Below are 21,732 nucleotides of genomic sequence, written 5' to 3' on the forward strand. Positions count from 1 at the left end.
GGTATACCAGCTTGATAAAGTACAGCAATCAAAAAACGTTTGTATTACTCATAAAGGAAATTAAATTCTGCGTCAAATGGTGTTACACGCTTTTTTAGTTTTTGCGTCGTTCGGCTTTTACAAATCGTTTTTCCGTTAAAATTGAAGAATAATCGAAAGAATGATCTTTTTTTCGGGCCATTTTCGTCGGGTTGATATTCATTTTCTGTAAATATTCTTTTTCACCTCTCAATTTTTCTTTTGCATTCGTGATTTGACTAGTTAGCATATCTCTACTCTTGTCTTCTTACTAAATCTTACCAAACTTTTAAAATGGCCGAAACCTTCACTTGTAAAGTTTGTGGCAATGAAGCCGTTGGTAACATATTTCAATTGAGGGGTAAGTGTTTACAATGCTCAAACAGTACACTGTTTGATTACTACGCAAAACTTACTCGCGCCCAAATCTCGGCAGAAATAGAAGATCCAAATGAATTAAAAAAATTTTTATCAAAACAAATAATTTTAATGAAGTCAAGGAAACTCAAAATGAAGATTACCAAAGAAGACATGCTCACTTCTTCGGAAGAAAGTTCTTCTGATGGGAGTTCCGATGAAGATTTCGTACCAGCAACCCCTGAGCTTCACAAAAAATCTCCAAAGATCACTACTACAACTGCGAACAAACCTGCTGCTGGTGTTTCACCGATGGAGGAATTGTGTGGTCCTGCAGAAGACCAACTAAAAAGATCAACACCCTCGCCTACTTCTAAGAAACGTAGTTTGTTTCCATCAGCAAACGACGGTCCAGTCTGCAAACGTCCTCTCCAAGCAAGACATTTAGAGGAGGATATTAACAGCGAAGTCAAGGGCCCTAAGACATTTTTCAAAATGAACTATGTGGGCGATCAATTTTTTTACCCCACTGAACGCTTTACAGCGAAGTTCACTGAAGGGCTGGATGATGAGTCGTTTATATCCTGTTCTAAATATCTTGAGTCTTGCAAGAAAAAGATTTTGAAGGACCTCGAGAGAGTTTTTGGTAACAAGGACAGGGTAAGCTGTAATGCTCTTTTTCTCTTTCTTTTAATGGTGTGTTTTAGTAAAAAGAGTAAATCTTATTCCTTACAATCTTTGTTGGTGGCAATGCAAAAAAGCTCATCAGGCAAAATATCTTATAAAATCTTTTGCCCAAACGATGGCTGTGTGGCGAGGACAACAAGACTCGGCCGCCATTTGCAGCAATCCCACAAATGGAGCCAAAAACGGGCTAATTTTCTAGTTTCTTTCTACGTTAGAATGTTCAAATTTCTAACAAAGGTGGTTAGAGACAGCCATCATCCATATGCATGCTCCATCTGCATGCTATGGTATGAGAGGTTGGACAACCACCTTGTAAAGGAACACAACATTGCTCGTAACAGGTAGAGAACTTTCTATTTTGTAGCAACAACTCAATTTACAAATTTACCTTTGTCACTTTACACAGAATTTTCTCTTTTAGTGAAAAGTTTAAAGAGCTTATCATGGAGATGAAGGCCTCTTCTAAAAAGTTCATAGAAGAAAATAGTTCTTCACAAGAGCCATCTTTTGATCGTCGAATAGGTACTTAAATTTGTCGCAGAAACTTGAACTATACCCTTACCATTTATTGTTTAAAAAAACATGTTGTGTTTAGATAATCCTTGCCAAAAGCTTTCTGCAATAGGTGCCGAAAAAAAGCTTGAAGAAAATAGTAAGTAAATAGATTTTGCAGTTGGCAAACAGCTTTGACAGATGATAGAACTCTTTAACCGCATATACCTTTCAATCACATGATTTTTACTATTTTTTTAAACATCAATTTTTAGGGAAGTTGTTAGATAACATTAGTAGCAAAACAAGCGATGCATCTCTGAGCTGTGTTTCGTCAGGTAAGAGAAATGTGAAAACAGCAGAGGCTCAGTGTTATTGTATGAACTGTATGCAAGAAAATTCTTGTCTTTCTCTTCTCTCAGGTTCTTCAATGAACAAAGATTCACAAGCAGGGCCGAGTGGGTTGTTTAAAAAAAGGAAAAACATTAACGTAGACCAGCTTAAAAATGCTCTACAGACTGCATACGGTAAGTAAAGCTTTTTTTAGTTATTTGTTTGTTGTTAAGTGCTTTTACTTACAGTCTGCAATTTTGTAAAACTTTTTTAAAAAATGTGCCAAGTTCTATTTTTAATTCTTAGATTACTCGTCTTCTGATGAAGAAAAGGTAAGTGCGTGGGCTACAGTTCAACCACCAAGCAGCAAGGGAAAGGATGTCGTGAAACGTGGTTTTGGTCAGAGAGGTTTGTCAATGTTTTGGAATAAATGCAATTCCTTTGAACAAAAAGAAAACGATGTCAGGTAGTTTTCTTTTTTTTTTTTTTTTTTCTTTTTATAGGAAAGGAGACTCAACAGTTTGGCCAGTTCAAGGGGGAGTCTGTATTGATTCACGCCACAGAGCTAAGCTTTGTGGACAAGAGGAGATTCAACATCACCTCATATCCTTTTCTGTACTATTATCAAACGGCTCCTCCACTTATAGAAGACTTCTTGAGATGGCTTTTAAAGGTTAAACTACAAAACAAAGAAAACGCAAAATCCCACTGCAATCACGTAAATACTATATGGAAAACAATTGATCCATCCCAAAAGGTTTTGCCAAAATGTGATAAAAAAACCTTTACAAAGATCTACAAAAATGCAGTTGTGGAAATATTGACTTGTTGTGACAGCACGTTGACGCTGCACCCAAACGCCCTCACCAATTCCAATGTTTTGGAGGATAGATACTTCTCCTTGCACTTTAAGAAAATTCAGCTCAATTCCAAGCTGAGTGAACTTGACCAAACAAAAGCCATGTCTTGTCACACGTTGTACAACCGCCTTGTCTCCCTTTGTCTCCTGTTTCGTTTCAGTGAAGCCAGAAACGTCTATTTCGGACTTTCTCATGAGGCCATCCGACGTTTGCGCTGCAAGGTGGATGAGTTGCGAAAAGTGCTGAGGCCCTTTCGTTCTTTGAGGAGGAGCCTTGTGAAAAGAAGAAAAAGCATCAACATCATCAATGTCAGTTTGCTGACCGAATATGGCAAGTCTGCATACGTAAGAGAGTTAGTGGAATCGATTAGAAAGGCGTCTCTTCCGCTGACTAGAGACAATGCTGTGTCTCTACGAAACCATCTTCTTCTCTCTGTCACTGTAATTAACAGTTTAAGAAAATCTAACATTGCTCTTTTAAACATTAGAGACTACATGGCTGCTGAGAAGAGTGAGTGTGGATATTGCATTGTGCAAGAGCGCTACAAAACAGCATACAAGTACGGAGCCAAAAACATTCTAGTGCCGAACGACTTGAAAGTGTTGATCGATATTTATTTGCTGAGATACAGAGACCTTCTTGTCAACGACTCTCACTACATGGCTGCAGACACCAAGACTGTTTTGGAGTTGAGCGACTGCTACAGGCCCCTTTTTCCTTCGGTGAGAGCCAACAAAGACGAAGGTGTGACACTAGGTGCAACTAGAGTGCCTGTTTACCAGATGGGTTCCTCTGCTATCACCTCTAGCCTGACGTCCTGCTTCAGAAAAAGCCAAGTAAACATTCCCATGAAGCGTCTTACTCCCACTTGCATTCGCGGTTCGATAGCCACTTACTTTGCCAACAACAGCAAAGAAGATCGCGAGCGGTTTGCTACACTCTACATGAAGCACAGCAGACACACAATGGATAGCTTTTATGTGTCCCAGTGGAACGCTGCAGAGGAGTTGCGCTTTGCCCTCGGCATCGGACAGTCCTTCGGAGTCATAGAGTCTTTGACTGTTGAAAAGTCTGAGAGACCACCAAAGGAGGAGAAGGATGTGATGGACTGGCTCAGAACTAATGCAGAGGAGTACGGTTTTCATGATGTTGAGGACATTTTTGAGGAAGATTCAGACTCCGGTTCTGACTCTGAAGAATGTGCTGCTACTTTCGGTTGTACCACAGTAATTCCATTTTCTCCAGCTGTAGAAAACAATGCTCCTTTAGAGGACAGCAACGAACATGTTGTAGATTTCTTGTGTGAACCTACCTCAACTCCTGTTTCGTCTGTTCCTTCTGAACAAACAATCGCTGGTCCAGTTCTTGAACTATCCTCTGCTCTTGCACAACTAGTTCCTAATGAACAAGCTGTTTGTATGTATGTAGATCAGACTCTAGCTGTTCCTGTTGGCACAGCTTGTTCTCCTCTTGCATTAACATTATTTCCTGATGAACCGGATTTTATTGAACACCATGCACAACTTTCTCCAGTTTACTTTAGTGAGCAAGTGGTTGCCAAACCTGTTTCTGCTGCTCCTGCTCAACAAGTTGCTTTCAGTCCTTCAAAAGAGGTCTTTTCTGTTCTGCTGGAAACAGTGTCTAATGTTGCTTCACAGCAAGATAATCTTATGGCTGTCACACGTGTTTTCCATGCTCCTCCTGAAGCTGCTCTTCTTGAACCTGCTCTTCTTGAACCTGCTCTTCTTGAACCTGCTCATAAGCAAGTGGTTGCCAAACCTGTTCCTGTTGCTCCTTCTCTGCAAGTTGTTTTTAATCCTTCAAAAGAGGTCTTTTCTGTTCCTCTGGCTCCTAATCTTGTTGCTCGTCAGCAAACGATGGCCAAACCCAGTTTGTTTCTTTCAGCTGTTCCAGTCCAACAGGCTGGTACTGTTCTTGAAAAACAGCCCTCACCTGGTGCTGTTCAATCTGTTGGTAGTCTATTTAGCCAAAGTCTTGCTTGTACATCCAGAGGTAAATTCTTTTTGATTTTTGATTTTTATGCAAATCTCAACACGCTTTCAAAAAATAAAAATGCCCAAATTAACTCCTTGCCCTATTGTTATTGTTAAAGCTGTAAAAAAAAAAGAAAAAAGAAAAACAATAAAAAAAAACAAAAAAAAAAACAAAAAAAACAACACAGAAGTGTGTATGTATTTGTTGCAGGACTAATTCTGTGATTGCTTAAATGTTTACACAAGTGAATGATACTAAAACTGATTATGTTTTAGAAGTAAAAGATCCAAGAAGAAAAAAAATCAAGTTGGAAATGCCATCTTTTACTCAAGAACACATCGGTAATGTAAAACCTAATTTATACAAACATATATAAACACAAACCTCTTCTTGCACAATTTCAGATGGTTAACTGTTAATAAAAACTAGCCATCATTGCTAAGTGCACTTTTAGAAAGTTGTGTCTACCCGATTTCTAATGATGAAGTTAGAAACATCACCGTTAGAAATCATGCACAGCTTGTTATTATCTCTAACACTTAGAAACTGTTGATGGTTTTTTTATGAATTAGAAAAATGAACATGGTTTTATTTTATTTCAGGATCAACTCAGCCAAGAACAAAGGAAAACAAAGCAGAAGTTAGCCAATGCCAATTAGGTAATCTTTCAAAAACCAGTTGTTGCTATCAGTGCAAACAATAAGGTCAACAAAAAAAACAAATAAAAAAACAAAATTAATCTTGTCATGCTTCAGAACCAAATGAATGTTCGATTTAATCTCTTTGTGTTATGACTTGAGTTTGTAAAATTTTAGATGAAATAGTTGAAAAGCTGAATGCTTGCCCTGGCCACAACGAATGGTTCAACACCAGAAGTTTTCCTCGATGTGCAGCTTTAGTGTTGGCATACATCTTGCAAGACGTGTTTACAGATGTAAGCTCAAGTTGCTCGTACAAAGATTACCTTGGCATCTTGGCAAATCATAGCAGTGACAAGCTCATTCATGTCTTGCAAAAGTACTCCTACCGAAGCCATATTAAAGACAAAATTAAAAACATGAAGCTAAAAATTCAAAAAGAGGGTAGTTTAGAAAAGTTTGTTCAATATGGCAATATAGTGAGACCGTTTATGTAGTTTAGAAAAGTTTGTTCAGTTTGGCAATAAAGATGGGCCTTTTGTGTAGTTTGTTTTCTCTATGCTTTTGCAAATATATTTATCTGTTTCGCTAAATACATAATAAACAAGAAGTTCTGTTAAACTGTTCTCACATTTCTTATTTAAAGATAGTTCAAACTTTTTTTATCTTTAAAAAAAAAAAAAGTCGTTTTGTTATTCTGTTAACACTTTTAATAGAGTTGCATTTAGAATTATTTCTGATGTTTTTAAGAGTTTGTTAAAAAGCAAATTAATATTTTCTGTGATGTTAAACTGCATAAGTGAAATTTAAAAAAGGAAAACTGCTCCAACCATTTTTCGGAAAAAGAAATCAAAAAGTTCCTTATTTTAAAAGATCTAGACATCCATTTCTTCTTCAGCAAAATAGCGAGGCTTTTTTTATGAACTCTTACTCTCTATTTTTTCATATATTTACACAAAGGATTTTATTAAGTTCAATGTAAACATACATAGAAGTATATTATGTTTTTTTTTTGTATGTTTTTTTTTTTATGGTGTCTAACTTTTGTTTCACTTCTATTTTATTTTACGTTTATCTTGTATTTTATCATGCCTTATTGGTTTTTGCGTTTTGTGATGTCAAGCTGCGTAAGCTAAACTTAAAAGAGGAAAACTACGCTAACTTTTCTTTGAAAAAATATTCAAAAAGTAACTTAAAAGAGAAAGCACACGAATTTAAAAAGTTGTATCTTGCCATCCAATTCTTCTTCTGCAAAGTAGTGAGGCTTTTGCTCTCTAATTTATCTCTATTTACGCAAAGGGTTTTATTTCAATGTAAACACGTATAAAAGAATACTTTGTTAAAAATAATGTTAAAGGAGTTGCGTAAAAAAAACGTCTGAATAAACTTTCTTTACAAAAAAAAACAACTAAGAAACAAGCGCGCCTAAGAAAAACCAGATCACGATTCACTAAGTCAATAGACGAAAGAAACAAACTTTAAAAAGTCTTTCTAGACAACAAATTCTATTTTTGGCAATGCAGTTTTTGTATTTATGCAACCTATCTTTTGTTTCACTTCTACTTTATTTTACGTTTACCTTGTATTTTGTCTTGCCTTTTTGCGTTTTGTGATGTCAAGCTACATAATCTAAACTTAAAAGAGGAAAACTAGGCTAGTAGAATATTATGTTGTTGGTTTTATATGCAGCCTAACTTTAGTTTCATCTATATTTTATTTTGCGTTTATCTTATATTTTATCTTGTCTTTTTGAGTTTTGTGTTTTGTGATGTCAAGCTACATAAGCTAAACTTTAAAGAGGAAAACTACGCTAACCTTTTTTTTGAAAAACTATTCAAAAACTACCTTTAACAAAGTAGCGAGGCTTTTTATGCACTTTTACTCTCTAACATACCTATATTTGCGCAGAGGATTTTATTTAACTCAATGTAAACATACATAGAAAAATATTGTTACACGTTTATTTTATGCAGCCTAACTTTAGCTTCATCTGTATTTTATTTTACGTTTATCTTATATTTTATTTTGTCTTTTTGAGTTTTGTGCTTTGTGATGTCAAGCTACATAAGCTAATGTTAAAAGAGGAAAGCTACGATAACCTTTCTTTGAAAAACTGTTCAAAAACTACCTTAGACATAATCTAGATTTAAAAGAGGAAGACTACGCTATTTTTGCTTTGAAAAAACTTTCGAAAACTACCTTAATCGATAGAGATAGCACACGATTTTAAAATGTTGTATCTAGTCATCCACTTCTTTTACACCAAAGTAGCGAGGCTTTCTATGCACTTTTACTCTCTAACATAGCTATTTTTGCGCAAACGATTTTATTTAATTCAATTTAAACATGCCTAGTAGATTATTATGTTGTTGGTTTTTTATGGAGCCTAACTTTAGTTTCATCTATATTTTATTTTGCGTTTATCTTATATTTTATCTTGTCTTTTTGAGTTTTATATTTTGTGATGTCAAGCTACATAAGCTAAACTTTAAAGAGGAAATTTACGCTAACCTGTCTTTGAAAAACTATTCAAAAACTACCTTTAACAAAGTAGCGAGGCTTTTTATGCCTTTTTACTCTCTAGCATACCTATATTTGCGCAGAGGGTTTTATTTAATTCAACTTAAGCATACCTGTTAGATTATTATGTTGTTGGTTTTTTATGCAGTCTAACTTAAGCTACATCTATTTTTCATTTTACGTTTGTCTTATATTTTATTTTATCTTTTTGTGTTCTGTGATGTCAAGCTACATAAGCTAATGTTAAAAGAGGAAAGCTACGCTAACCTTTCTTTGAAAAACTATTCGAAATCTATTTTTGAGATAATCTAGATTTAAAAGAGGAACACTACGCTAATTTTGCTTTGAAAAAACTCTTGAAAACTACCTTATTCGATAGAGATAGCACACAAATTTAAAAAAGTGTATCTAGTCATCCACTTCTTCTACAGCAAAGTAGCGAGGCTTTCTATGCACTTTTACTCTCTAACATTATGCATTTTACTCTCTATTTTTGCGCAAAGGGTTTTATTTAATTCAATTTAAACATGCCTAGTAGATATTTTATGTTGTTGGTTTTTTATGCAGCCTAACTTTAGCTACATCTATTTGTCTTATATTTTATTTTATGTTTTTGTGTTCTGTGATGTCAAGCTACATAAGCTAATGTTAAAAGAGGAAAGCTACGCTAACTTTTCTTTGAAAAACTATTCAAAATCTACCTTTGAGATAATCTAGATTTAAAAGAGGAACACTACGCTAATTTTGCTTTGAAAAAACATTCGAAAACTACCTTATATTTTATCTTGCCTTTGTTAGTTTTGTGTTTTATTATGTCAAGCTTCATAATCTAATCTTAAAAGAGGAAAACTGCGCTAACTTTTCATTGAAAAAGTACTCAAAAAGGACCTAAATCGATATAGATAGCTCACGATTTTAAAAAGTTGCATATAGTCATCTTCTTCAGCAAAGTATCGAGGCTTTTTATGGATTTTTACTGTCTAACTTTCCCATATTTGCGCAAAGGAATTTATTTAGTTCAACTTAAACATGCCTAGTAGATAATTATGTTGTTTGTTTATTATGCAGTGTAAACTTTGTTTCATCTATATTTTACGTTTATCTTATATTTTATTTTGTCTTTTTGAGCTTTGTGTTTTGTGATGTCAAGCTACATAATCTAAACATAAAAGAGGAAAACTACGCTAAAATTTCTTTGAAAAACTATTAAAAAACTACCTTTAACAAAGTTGCGAGGCTCTTAATGCTTTTTTACTAACATACCTATATTTGCGCAAAGGATTTTATATAATTCAATTTAAACATGCCTAGTAGATTATTATGTTGTTAGTTTTTTATGCAGCTTATCTTTAGTTTCATTTATATTATGTTTTAGGTTTATCTTATATTTTATCTTATCTTTTTGAGTTTTGTGTTTTGTGATGCCAAGAATTTTAAGCTAAACTTAAAAGAGGAATGCTACGCTAACCTTTCTTTGAAAATCTATTCATAAACTACCCTAGACAAAAGCTAGATTTAAAAGAGGAAAACTACGCTATTTTTGCTTTGAAAAAACTTTCGAAAACCACCTTAATCGATAGAGATAGCACACAATTTTAAAAAGTTGCATATAGTCATCCACTTCTTCTGCAGCAAAGTAGCGATGCTTTTTATGCACTTTTTCTCACTAGTTTGCTTACATTTACGCAAAGGAATTCATTTAATTCAATCCAAGCATATATAGAAGATTATTATGCTATGATTTTTTTTTTCTTTTATGCAGCCTAACAATTATTTCACCTATATTTTATTTTACGATTAACTTTTATCTTACTTTTCTTTTTTGAGTTTTGTGTTTTGTGATATCAAGCTACATAAACTAAACTTTAAAGAGGAAAACTACGCTAACCTTTCTTTGAAAAACTATTCAAAAACTACCTTTAACAAAGTAGCGAGGCTTTTTCTCTCTAACATACCTATATTTGCGCATAGGATTTTATTTAATTTAATGTAAACATACCTAGTAGATTATTATGTTGTTGGTTTTTTATGCAGTCTAACTTTAGCTTCATCTGTATTTTGTTTTACGTTTATCTTATATTTTATTTTGTCTTTTTGAGCTTTGTGTTTTGTGATGTCAAGCTACATAAGCTAAACTTAAAAGAGGAAAGCTACGCTAACCTTTCTTTGAAAAACTATTCAAAATCTACCTTTGAGATAATCTAAATTTAAAAGAGGAACACTGCGCTATTTTTGCAAAAACTTTCGAAAACTACCTTATTTGATAGAGACAGCACACAAATTTAAAAGTTTATATCTAGTCATCCACTTCTTCTACAGCAATGTAGCGAGGCTTTTTATGCACTTTTACTCTCTAACATACCTATATTTGCGCAAAGGATTTTATTTAACTCAATGTAAATATACATAGAAGAGTATTGTTACCCGTTTATTTTATGCAGCCTAACTTTAGTTTCATCTATATTTTATATTGCGTTTACCTTATATTTTGTCTTGCCTTTGTTAGTTTTGTGTTTTGTTATGTCAAGCTTCATAATCCAATCTTAAAAGAGGAAAACTGCGCTAACTTCTCATTGAAAAAGTACTCAAAAAGGACCTAAATCGATATAGATAGCTCACGATTTTAAAAAGTTGCATATAGTCATCTTCTTCTTCAGCAAAGTATCGAGGCTTTTTATGGACTTTTAATCTCTTATTTACCCAAATTTGCGCAAAGGACTTTACTTAATTCAACTTAAACATGTCTAGTAGATTATTAAGTTGTTTGTTTTTTATGCAGCCTAACTTTAGTTTCATTTATATTTTATTTTACGTTTATCTGATATTTTATCTTGTCTTTTTGTGTGTTGTTTTGTCAAGCTACATAAGCTAAACTTAAAAGTGGAAAACTACGCTAACCTTTCTTTGAAAATCTATTCAAAAACTGCCTTAGACATAAGGTAGATTTAAAAGAGGAAGACTGCGCTATTTTTGCTTTAAAAAAACTTTCGAAAAATACCTTAATCCATCGAGGTAGTACACGAATTTACAAAGTTGTATCTAGTCATCCACTTCTTCTATAGCAAAGTAGCGAGGCTTTTTATGCACTTTTGAGTTCTAATTTATCTCTGTTTACGCAAATGGTTTTTGTTTATTTCTGTGTAATGATATACAAAAGAGTATTTTGTTAAAGATTATGCTGCAGGAGTTGCGTAAAAAAACTCTGGTGACCTTTCCTTAAGGAAAAAGCAACTGAGAGGCATGTGCGCCTTAGAAAATTCAAATCGCGATTCACCAAATTAAAAGACGAAAAGAACGAACTTTAAAAGCTCTTACTAGACGTTTGTGTTTATGGTAGGCAATGCAGTTTTAGATTTTATGCAGCCTAACATTTGTTTCATCTATATCTTATTTTACGTTTATCTCATACTTTATCTTGCCTTTTTGAGTTTAGTATTTTGTGATGTCATGCTAAATAAGCTAAACTTTGCTAATTTTTATTTGAAAAAATATTCAAAAACTACCTGAATTATAAGCTAGACTAAAAGAGGAAAACTGCGCTAACTTTTCTTTGAAAAAATATTTAAAAACTACCTTTAAACATGATTTAGATTTAAAAGATGAAAACTACGCTAACATTTCTTTGAAAAAATATTTAAAAACTACCTTAAACATAAGCTAGATCTAAAAGAGGAAAACTACGCTAACTTTTCTTTGAAAAAATATTCAAAAACTACCTTAAACATAAGCTAGATCTGAAAGAGAGAAACTACGCTAACTTTTCTTTGAAAAAATATTCAAAAACTACCTTTAAACATGATTTAAATTTAAAAAAGGAAAACTACGCTAACATTTCTTTGAAAAAATATTCAAAAAGTACCTTAATCGAAAGAGATAGCACACGAATTTAAAAAGTTGCATCTAGTCATCCGTTTCTTCTTCATCATCAAAGTAGCACACGAGTTTAAAAAGTTGCATCTAGTCATCCGTTTCTTCTTCATCAAAGTAGCGAGGCGTTTATGCACTTTTTATTCTCTAATTTATCTTTACTTACGCAAATGGCATTTGTTTATTTCAATGTAAAAATTTTCAAAAGAGTATTTTGTTAAAGATTATGCTGCAGGAGCTGTGTAAAAAAACTCTGGTGACCTTTCCTTAAGAAAAAGCAACTAAAATAGATGTGCGCCGAAGAAAATCCAAATTGCGATTCACTAAATTAAAAGACAAAAACAACAAACTTTAAAAGTGAAACCATTTTTACAAGCGTATTTTGTAAAGATGAAATGTTCTTATTACATTCTAACGTTACGAAAAGGATTTTCTTCTGTTCAAATATTTATTACAATTTAAAGTGTTAAATAATGTTACAGAAACGACCTAAGACGCCTGTTATATTAATTTAAACGAACAAAATAGATAAAAAAAAAAAGAAAAACTATCATTTAAAAAAAAAAGAAAAAAAGAAAAGAAATAGAAATTGAGGAAAAACAAAAATAAGAACTTCTAACAAAGAGCTTTTCTTTTTATTTTTCAGATTTTAGATGCTTAATTCCTTGGAATGAAAAGTTGAACTGATGACCCACTACTAAGGTTGTTCCTAGCCTTCCGTTCTCAAACTAGGCAATTCTGAGAGGCTGTTTGATTAAGTACCGTTGATAGTAGTATCGCACGTAAGAGACTTCTAAAACTCTGATTATTAATTCCTTGAATGAAGAGATGACTTCATACTCACTAACGAGGTTGTTCTTAGCCATCCGTTCTCAAACTATGCAAAACAGTGAAGTTGTTTGATTAAGTATCACAGTTTGCTGATTTGTACGTGCACCATTGCCGAAACTGTGATGCTTGGTTCCTTGATTGGATTGAAGAAGCTCATCACCATGCTTTTTACAAGCTGTCCGTTGTTATGTTTTGCAATTCAGTGGTTCTGTTTTGCAATTCATTTTCTGTTTGTTTAAGTATCATTGATGGTGGTGTCGTGCATGCAAACTTTCCGAAACTCTGATGCTCGTTTTTCTTGAATGGAGAGATGAGCTTATACTTTAGGTGACTTTTAAAACTGCAGTAATTAGTGCCTCGAATGGAAAAACGAACTCATTCATTACAGACCAAGGTTGTTCCTGGCCATCCGTTAACATATTAGGCAAAGGAGAAAGTTAGCTTTATTTGTCGTGCAGATTGTCCGCTTTGACGTAAAATGCTAGAAATTTGCTGAACGCTCGGTTTGCGCCGCCCAAGAGTCATTCTGTTTCTGCGTTGCCAGCGTCTGTCGGCTAAATACAACTGTAGACTCCGCGCAAGCTTTTTCACCGCAAAAGTTGTACAGAGCCACACCGAAGGCTAAAATCGACTTTAAGGTCGAAGGTTAAAATCGACCCTAGAGCTTTGAAAACGACGTCACGAAATTTTCAAGTACATCATCGAAGAAAATTACGGCGGCCAGATGCGACTCTTAGTACTAACTCTTCTAATCTTAGTACGTTAAGCATTCCAGTCGAGAGATCAGACGTTTTTTCGTCACCTAAGAGACCGGCCGATCCGTTTGCGACGCTGCGGAAAGAAAGAAGATGGCAAACCACAGGGTTGTTACCGTAACAAACCTCCGTGAGTACCTCCATCTCGAATGGCTTTTGGGGAAACGTTCGTTTTAAACTCAAAGGGATGGTTGTTAAAGCTCACAAAAGCCTGGTTAACGATTTTCTAACGGCAGAGACCGTGTTTACAATGGATGCAGGCCGTTTGCCCGAGCCCAAAGCGCAAGACCTTTCGGAGAACTCCTCTAGGTCGATGCAACGAAACTACTAGACGCGTGCACCTAGCGGCACGTTACAACCGAAGGACGCCCCTCGTGGACACTATACGAACGCAATTTTTCATTGTCCCCAGGCTTCCAAACCGTAACCTCATCCCCCTCTAATCCTAACCCCGTAATTCTCTTACTCCTTCCCCCCCACCCCTCTTAAAAAAAAAAAAAAAAAGAAAAAGAAAAAAAGAAAAAAGTTTCCTTCTCTCTTTTTTTCTAGCTTTTAGCCAGCCCTCCGCTAGAAGGGAATAGGGAGTAACGAAGGTTTGACATCAAAGTAGCGTTTCGTATAAGATTTGTTTGGCAAAATTTGACAATTTTTATAAAAGCCAAGCAATAGTTCAAACTGGAGATAATAAAACGAAGTCGAATGATCTCACTTCTCAAACCACTGAGCTGCCATTGGTCGGCAGTTTCATGTTTGGAGACTATTGAGCTGCCATTGGTCGGCTGTTTAATCGTTGCGATTGGTCGGCAGTTTTATCGTTGGAGACCATTGAGAGATATAAAAGGCACTTTTTTTTTTTTTTTTTGAGCACAACATTAAACGCTTAATCGTTAGATCTTGTTATAAAGGCACCCTTAGAATGCCGAATTGAAAAAAAAAAACAAAAACCAAAACAAACAGAAAAAAAAAAAAAAAAATGTAACCGAAACGGGCATTCTTTTGAGCATAACGTTAAAAGCTAAATCGTAAGAGGTTTTATTAAAAAGGCTCCTTTAGAATGCAAAAGACAAAAACGGAAAGTTTTGCTTTCCTGGCCACAAGCGATAAAATTGTTAGTAAAACGCAATCTAGCATTCTCACGTTCCAGACGTGACCAATGTTCGAGTAATCGAACAGGTCCGATCAACCGTGAATGAAAGCGGAACTAACACACACTACCATTGGATGAGCAAGCAAACTTTGATGGAGTGAATTAGTAGATTTAGATAAAGTATTAGTTTGTCTGCAATTTAAACGTAAACTTAGTTTGCTGGGCGCATTTGGAAGAGTGGGAAACTTGGACAACTCTTCTAAAACAATAACAAAAAATAATTTACTTAAAATAATCTTTTGAGTAAATTGTTTTAAAGGATTTTAATTTTGACAACACAAAAAACTAATTGTTATTTCTTGAATGGGAATGAAAAATAGATTGACATCACTAAAGTGATAAAATCGTAAAAGCAAAAACCAAATTCATAATAAGATATAAAACCGCACCATTAGACTCTTGTGGATAATTGTGGTCATCACTATCTAAAATATAAAAAAATGATACTAAACATTTTAAAGAATATAATTTTAGCCAACGTAATAAAAGTGTATATATTAATGATTTTGTTTTCAAAAATACTTATAATATCTCTAGCCTTTACTCAACCAAGAGCCCCAAGGCAGGGGATATTTGAAGTCAGAGTTAGCTTCTTCTAGCCTTTGCCTAATAAAAATTTTTTATTAGATATTCGTAAGTTGTTAAAATTTGCACAAGCATTACTAAGTATAAAAAATTTAGTTTCAATATGAAACAGTTACTTTTAAAACAGCGTAGTTTTTGACAGTGATTTTGGCAAATATTTGTAGTATCGATTTATTAGTATAATTTATAAAAAAATACTTCTTTTTTCCTGTTTTTTAATTTGAAATAATGTTAGGAGTACTTAGTACTTAGATCTCTTTAAGAACTTGTATACCGCAATATCTCCACTCTCGTCATCATTATATAAGTCTTATTAAATGTTTAAATGTAATAAAATAAACTAAATGTAATAAAAAAAAAAGAAATAAAAAAATTATTCTAAATTATTGCCACCTTATTTTAAATAATATAAATAATATTTTTTTTATTCGTTTCTCCACAAGAGGTTCATCAATGTCTGTTGATGTTGTGTATTCAAAATTTTTACATTCCTGAAAGCTATCTGAAAATGCAATTTTCAAAATACAGATATATACAGATATAAAATTTAATATTATAAGAAAATATTAAAGAAATAGAGATATTCATAGATATACAATTTATTTTAATGATTATATTTTGTCTTTTTAAAAAAAAACCATCAAAGGAGACAAATTTTTTAGTTTCTTCTAAACACTATACCTGAACAGAATTTTATTTTCACTAATTCAAATTTGAACCAGTTGGATTGAGGTTCAGCTCTCTGCTCATATAAATGCTTAACGTTTTTTGGAGGCCATCTAACAAATTTTTCTTCTACCCAATTGTTTGGCAAAGTCCCTTCTTCATCTCTAGAATTTTCCTTCCAAGCTGCTCGTATCCATAGCATTATGCTAAATAAATGTTATATTGATATTTATATTATGCGGGAATGTAATATATATATATATATATATATATATATATATATATATATATATATATATATATATATATATATATACACATACTACATGTTAAGCCAAATTAATCTGGTTATTTTTGCTTAGAACTATCCAATAATTTTCATCTGAAAATTTTTGTGCATAAATTTTGCGTTAAAGCGTCTTTTAACCTAAACCTAACTTTTATAAAAGTTTAAACTTTATTTATATCTAACCTGGAAAACAAAATGCTATCTTATAAAATTATTATCTTAAAACTATTGAAATGTTTAAACACAGCAAACCAAACTTTAAAATTTGAAAAAAACTACCAAATAATAATATAGCATAAAGAAACTTATTAGAATACCAATAAAAACCAACGGAAAATTAATAACTATTTATTTTTTTTATAATGTACTACTACTCGTTACAATGCAGAAACAGCATTAGGACGTATCCATCTCCACATGGCAGTTTAAGCCCCTTTTTGGCAATATCCTCATTAGTCACCAGTTTTGTTTGGGTATGTTTATGGCGGTTTTCTGAATAGTAGATATCTACAATTGCTGAAGAGCATGGTTCAATAAAAAAAGGCTGTAGATAGGAACAGTCAAAAAGACAGCAATTTGTACCCATTTGCTCTAACTTCTATAATCTGAGCATAAGTGTCATTTTTAAGAAACACAATTGAGTCTCTAGGATGTGTTGATAGCTTCCAATCTCTTTGTTTTAATTTATTATTACCTTTTCGAACAAGCTCAATATTTTCATACTCTTCAATCCTCTTAGCAACTTGAACAAGTGGGTTTTTTGGCCGACTGTACTTTTTTAGTACCTGTAAAAAATTTTCAAACGGAAAAGCACTAGTTTTATCAAGCGATAAATTAAAAAAACGTACATCATCTGCTAGGTGGAGTAAATGATGAACATTATATACAACAAAATTATTTCCATACAACTTTTGACAGTGTAGAACATAATGTTCTAGTAGTTTTTGTGCATACTCAAGATATTCAACTCGTTTATCTTTATCAGGTGAAAGTAAAATAGTCATAGCAACAGACAATGTTAGAAAATGTTTGTACAAATCCGGTTTTAACACGCTTTTTAACGTAACTTGACCCGTATATAACAAGAATTGGCGGAATTCTGTAGCCTTCCACCTATCCAATTCAATCAGTGCCCAAGGGCGCCTTGCAAACTCACTAGGGATACATTTTCTTAATTCAAGGTGGTTTTTAGATATATTTAAAATTTGACGGCTGCATAATCTTACTACTCTATCTCTTTTTTTCAAAAATTGAAGCACTCGTCTAACCACAGCCAAACAAACTAAATGCATGTAGTCCAGAGAAAAAATGCTTAAACAGTTATTTGTTATTTGTACTAATGGTGTTGGACCATGCTGTTGACTACTGATATAAGCCAAGTTGAGGAATTCTTATTCAGTGCGTCTTTCTGCATTAAAACAACCTGGATTAACAAATGTTGTACGTCTATTAACTGACATTCCAACTGCAAAACATCGTTCACACCCATGCAAACTGTTATGGCCTTTAATATTTTTTAAAAAAGCCCTACCAGGTGCATCACACACAAATGATTGCAATAACAATGTTTAGGTTTTTTCACCATAACTAAATCCATACTCTTGGAGGTGCTTAACCTCATAAATAAAATCTTGCAAAAAATCATCTACAGAGTTTGGTTTTGAATTTCCACAAAAAAGTGCAGCAATCATAGGAGTAGAATGATTTATAGAACATAATATTGGCCATAATTGTAAGCTAGATGATTTGTACAACGGTATGCCATCCAAATTTACTTTCAAGTTCAGAATTTAATTACTGTCATCTCTTTCTAAAGATTGTGTGATGATTTTTTCAAGCCCAAAATACAAATAGGCACCACCACATTTTTTGTATGTAACTATTGTTCTTGTACTTTTTAAAAGAGTACGACTGTCCTTCGGAAGATCAAAACCATACTTCCGCAAGACACTAAGCACTCCATTCACTTGAACATGCGTCATTTTACATCTAACTGCCAAATCAGCCAAATCGTTTCTCAAATTTTCTTCATTGCTATTATCTGATTCACCTTCACTTTCCGAGCTACTATTAACGAAACTCAGGCTATTAGTTTCAAAACCATCCTCATTATAGTTATCAAAATTAGGTACATCGATATCATGTCTAGACAAAGATTTTAACATCTCAACATTATCCTGTTCATCAGCATTCAAAAAACTCCCCATTTCCTTAATCACCTTTTGATATTTTCTTTGGTACTCAGGAGTCATTTTCTATCAATAAAATGCACTGCAAACCTAATTTAAAACATAAAACTATTATATGTATGTAGTATATATACATATATATACATATATATATATATATATATATATATATATATATATATATATATATATATATATATATATATATATATATATATATATATATATATAGTCAATTGTATTACATTGTATATTACAAAATCAATATATTTAATATGTAATACATTTACAAATACTCTTTCATATTACAAATACTCAACTGATTTTGTCTTTCGAAGCAGGAAAAAATATAAATGATAAATAACACCTAGTAAATCAGTAAATTATAATTGATTTTTAATAAGTAAATTAGCAAATTCTGAGGTTATGTCCTCTTAACCATAGAGGTTACTTAATAAAGACATAAGTAAAATATTATAAACATTGTTAAATTAATATCTTTAAATGTTTTACTATAACATAAAAAATTTATCTTACTTATGAATAATAATAACTATATTTATAATAGTTTAATATCATGAGAAAAAGTGGATATGCTTAGATGCATAATCACTTTTTCTCATGATAAACTTGGCGTCCATTTTCTTATAAGAAAGTGGACACATGTCCATACATACATAGGTGTCCATTATAGGCATGGTGTACACCATGCCTATAAGCATGGCTAAATTTTAGCATTATAAAAAAATATATCCACTTTTTCTCATGATACAATTTTTCCTAATTCTTTAATAATCACTTATTCACGTATTATAATCTTTATATCACATGTACCGGTAACCTTACCACTTCTTCGCATAACTTAACTGAGAAACAGCTAATTGCAAATCAACTGTTATACAAAATTACCGAAATGATGATTTTATTAGGTATTAGGTAATCATTACTAAATATTTGTTCATTGATATAAAAAATATATGCTATTTTTTGGCATGCGTTTATAATTATTTTTTTTATCACATTCTTTACTATTAAAAATTCCTTGAGGATTTTTCCTTATTCTGCGCAATGCACCTCGTTCAACAGGACGGCCGATTCGATTGTTTTCGTTTGACGTCAGAGCGACTCATTTTTGTCTGTTTCAATTTCTAATAGTCAATAAAATTTATAATATAGACTTACGTAAGTCAATATCTAAACGTTGGTCGCCGTTAAATAAACGGTTTAAATAAATTGTTTAAAGGATGCACTTCAAACCTATGTAGGTTTGAAGTGCATCATTAAGACATTTTAGCATATACGTTTATTGAACGTCAATCCAACTTTTAGATATTAACTAATGTAAGTCGAAATTCTAAACGTTTGATAGACGTTTAATTAACGTATATGTCAAAAAGTTTGAAATGTAGATCAAAAATCGAACGTCTATTTTAGATCAATAATTGGTCGCTAAACGTTTTGTAAATTTATCGACTAATTTTGACTATATATTGACCAATTCTAAACAAGTCTGTGTTTACTGGGTTTCACCAGCTGCACTTTGAGTCACCTCTTCTTCAAAGAAGTTTCAGATTTCCGTTCTTGGACGCGGCATAATGCTGGCAACTGACTTAAAAGATCAAACTTCTAAACTAAATAAGAAAAAGAATCTTAACAAGGTAGCAAATGCAATTCTATATCAATCAGGTGTTGATTTTAAAGAAATTAAAAGCAGTCAGTCTACCGCATATAGAAAAATGAAAAAAGAAAATGAAAAATGGCAACCATTTCAAAAGAAGATGTTAAAGCAGCTATAGACGCATCTCCATATCCATGTTTAATTCATTTTGATAGCAAAACCTTGTTTGAATTAAAGAAAAAATTTTAAAGAGGGATAGAATGGCTGTTTAAGTTAACATTAATGGAGAGACTTACCTACTTGGAGTACCTCCACTAGTGTAATCCACTGGTGAAGATCAGTTCTTAGGTGTAATGAACTTAATTAATGAGTATCAACTTACGTCAAAAACTAGAGGAATATGCTTTGATACAACATCATCCAACACTGGGACGAATAAAGGATCAGTTTCCAGAATATCTAAGGAACTAGATAAATATCTCCTCCAAATAGCATGTAGCATCATGTGATTGAATTAAGAATGCTTCACTTTTAGAAACTAGTGACCAATGAAGAAACTAATGGAGCTGATAATTCTCTTTTCAAAAAGCTAAAAAATATTTTTGAAGAACCTAATTTTAACTATAATTCATTACTACTGTTACGGTTTGATTGGAATAAGGTTAAAAGCAGTCTTTTAAAAAAGGCAGCTATGAAGTCATTAACATTTTGCAAAGCATACGTTGGTAAACCAGGTATTATAAGAGATGATAGAAGTGAGCTTGCAGAAAAAGTAAGAAAAACTGGTGCTATTCATCATGAAAGATTTTTAGGAAAAGCAATTTATTATCTAAAGCTTCTGCTTTTGTCCAATCAACTTACATTTGTTCAGGAAAATGATAAACTAAAAATTGAAATTAAGCTTATTACAGATTTTATTGTTTGCTTTTATGCAAAATGGTATCTACAGTCTGAGGATGTCATCAAAGCTCCTTTTCTTGATATTACAGCCATACATCAAATGCATCTGTACAAGAAGGTATGTACAAACCCATTAGCTGTCGATGCTGTATTAGAGTCTCAGTATAAACATTGCTGGTATTTGGCTTCAACAATGATGCCTCTAGTTTTACTAGATGATGAGTTAGCATCAGACGAGAAGGCAAAAATTGAATCAGCAATTCTGTCATTTGATATGCCTAGCTCTGACTATTTTAAACCTGAGAATAAAGTAAAGCAAGATATCATGGAAATTTATAAAATGAATACATATATTCCACCATCCTTGTCTGCCTTGGTTGATGTCTTTTCTTACCTGATTTTTGACATGATTGGGTTTGATATGCAACGAGTTTAAGACTGGCTCTCACTTCCACCAAACTATTGGCATACTCAGTCATGCTTCAAAAGTTTTCAAAAATATGCTGAAACTTTGATTTTTGTAAATGACAATTCAGAACGGTCAATTGGTATGATGGAGCAGTATATTCATAGATATTCTGATGAAACTGAAAAGCACAACAGATTGCTCACTGCGGTCAAAGTTCGATCTATAATCAGTACAATTTCGAAGATTAAGTTTAATGATGGGCTTGGTGTGATTAAAAATGGGGCTTGGTGTGGTTAAAACTTGATTATTATTAGATTTTCAAATGTTTTTTCTGTTATAAAACTTGAATAGAAATTTATCTTTTTATCTACTCATTTTGATTTTTCAATATAGATAAATAGTAGTTAAATCAATATAGATAAACGACATTGCTGAGGTCACAGCCAAACACTGTTCATTCTTTCTGGCAAAATGAAGTTGGTTGCCCCCTCCGGCATGTCTTGAGAATAGTCAGAGAAGCCCTGTGTGTGTTTATATATACACATTATTTATTTGGTTATAAATATATATATATAT

General features: G+C 32.7%; 2 protein-coding genes and 3 pseudogenes across 2 annotated transcripts; 3 read left to right on the top strand and 2 right to left on the bottom strand.

The window, feature by feature from the left end:
* Positions 1 to 312: 312 nt before the first annotated feature.
* Positions 313 to 2,732, top strand: LOC149876878 (uncharacterized). Its single transcript, XM_090074787.1, has 8 exons — positions 313 to 1,403; positions 1,484 to 1,584; positions 1,658 to 1,714; positions 1,830 to 1,892; positions 1,977 to 2,081; positions 2,194 to 2,295; positions 2,391 to 2,657; positions 2,725 to 2,732. The coding sequence occupies exons 1-8, from the start codon at positions 313 to 315 to the stop codon at positions 2,730 to 2,732; spliced, it is 1,794 nt and encodes a 597-aa protein (XP_089930913.1).
* On the top strand, positions 2,682 to 5,910 carry LOC149876879 (uncharacterized). Its single transcript, XM_090074487.1, has 4 exons — positions 2,682 to 4,760; positions 5,018 to 5,083; positions 5,345 to 5,401; positions 5,558 to 5,910. The coding sequence occupies exons 1-4, from the start codon at positions 2,849 to 2,851 to the stop codon at positions 5,875 to 5,877; spliced, it is 2,355 nt and encodes a 784-aa protein (XP_089930613.1). The 5' UTR covers positions 2,682 to 2,848; the 3' UTR covers positions 5,878 to 5,910.
* An 8,882-nt stretch (positions 5,911 to 14,792) lies between these two features.
* LOC149876880 (uncharacterized) lies at positions 14,793 to 16,079 on the bottom strand (annotated as a pseudogene).
* Positions 16,080 to 16,410: 331 nt separating this feature from the next.
* Positions 16,411 to 17,805, bottom strand: LOC149876881 (uncharacterized; annotated as a pseudogene).
* A 2,160-nt stretch (positions 17,806 to 19,965) lies between these two features.
* Positions 19,966 to 21,453, top strand: LOC149876882 (uncharacterized; annotated as a pseudogene).
* Positions 21,454 to 21,732: the final 279 nt, after the last annotated feature.

The sequence above is a fragment of the Hydra viridissima genome, unplaced genomic scaffold (genome assembly GCF_058129835.1).
Source record: "Hydra viridissima isolate aposymbiotic clone 2 unplaced genomic scaffold, HvirCarnegie_v1 scaffold_17, whole genome shotgun sequence".
Taxonomy (NCBI): Eukaryota; Metazoa; Cnidaria; class Hydrozoa; order Anthoathecata; family Hydridae; genus Hydra; species Hydra viridissima.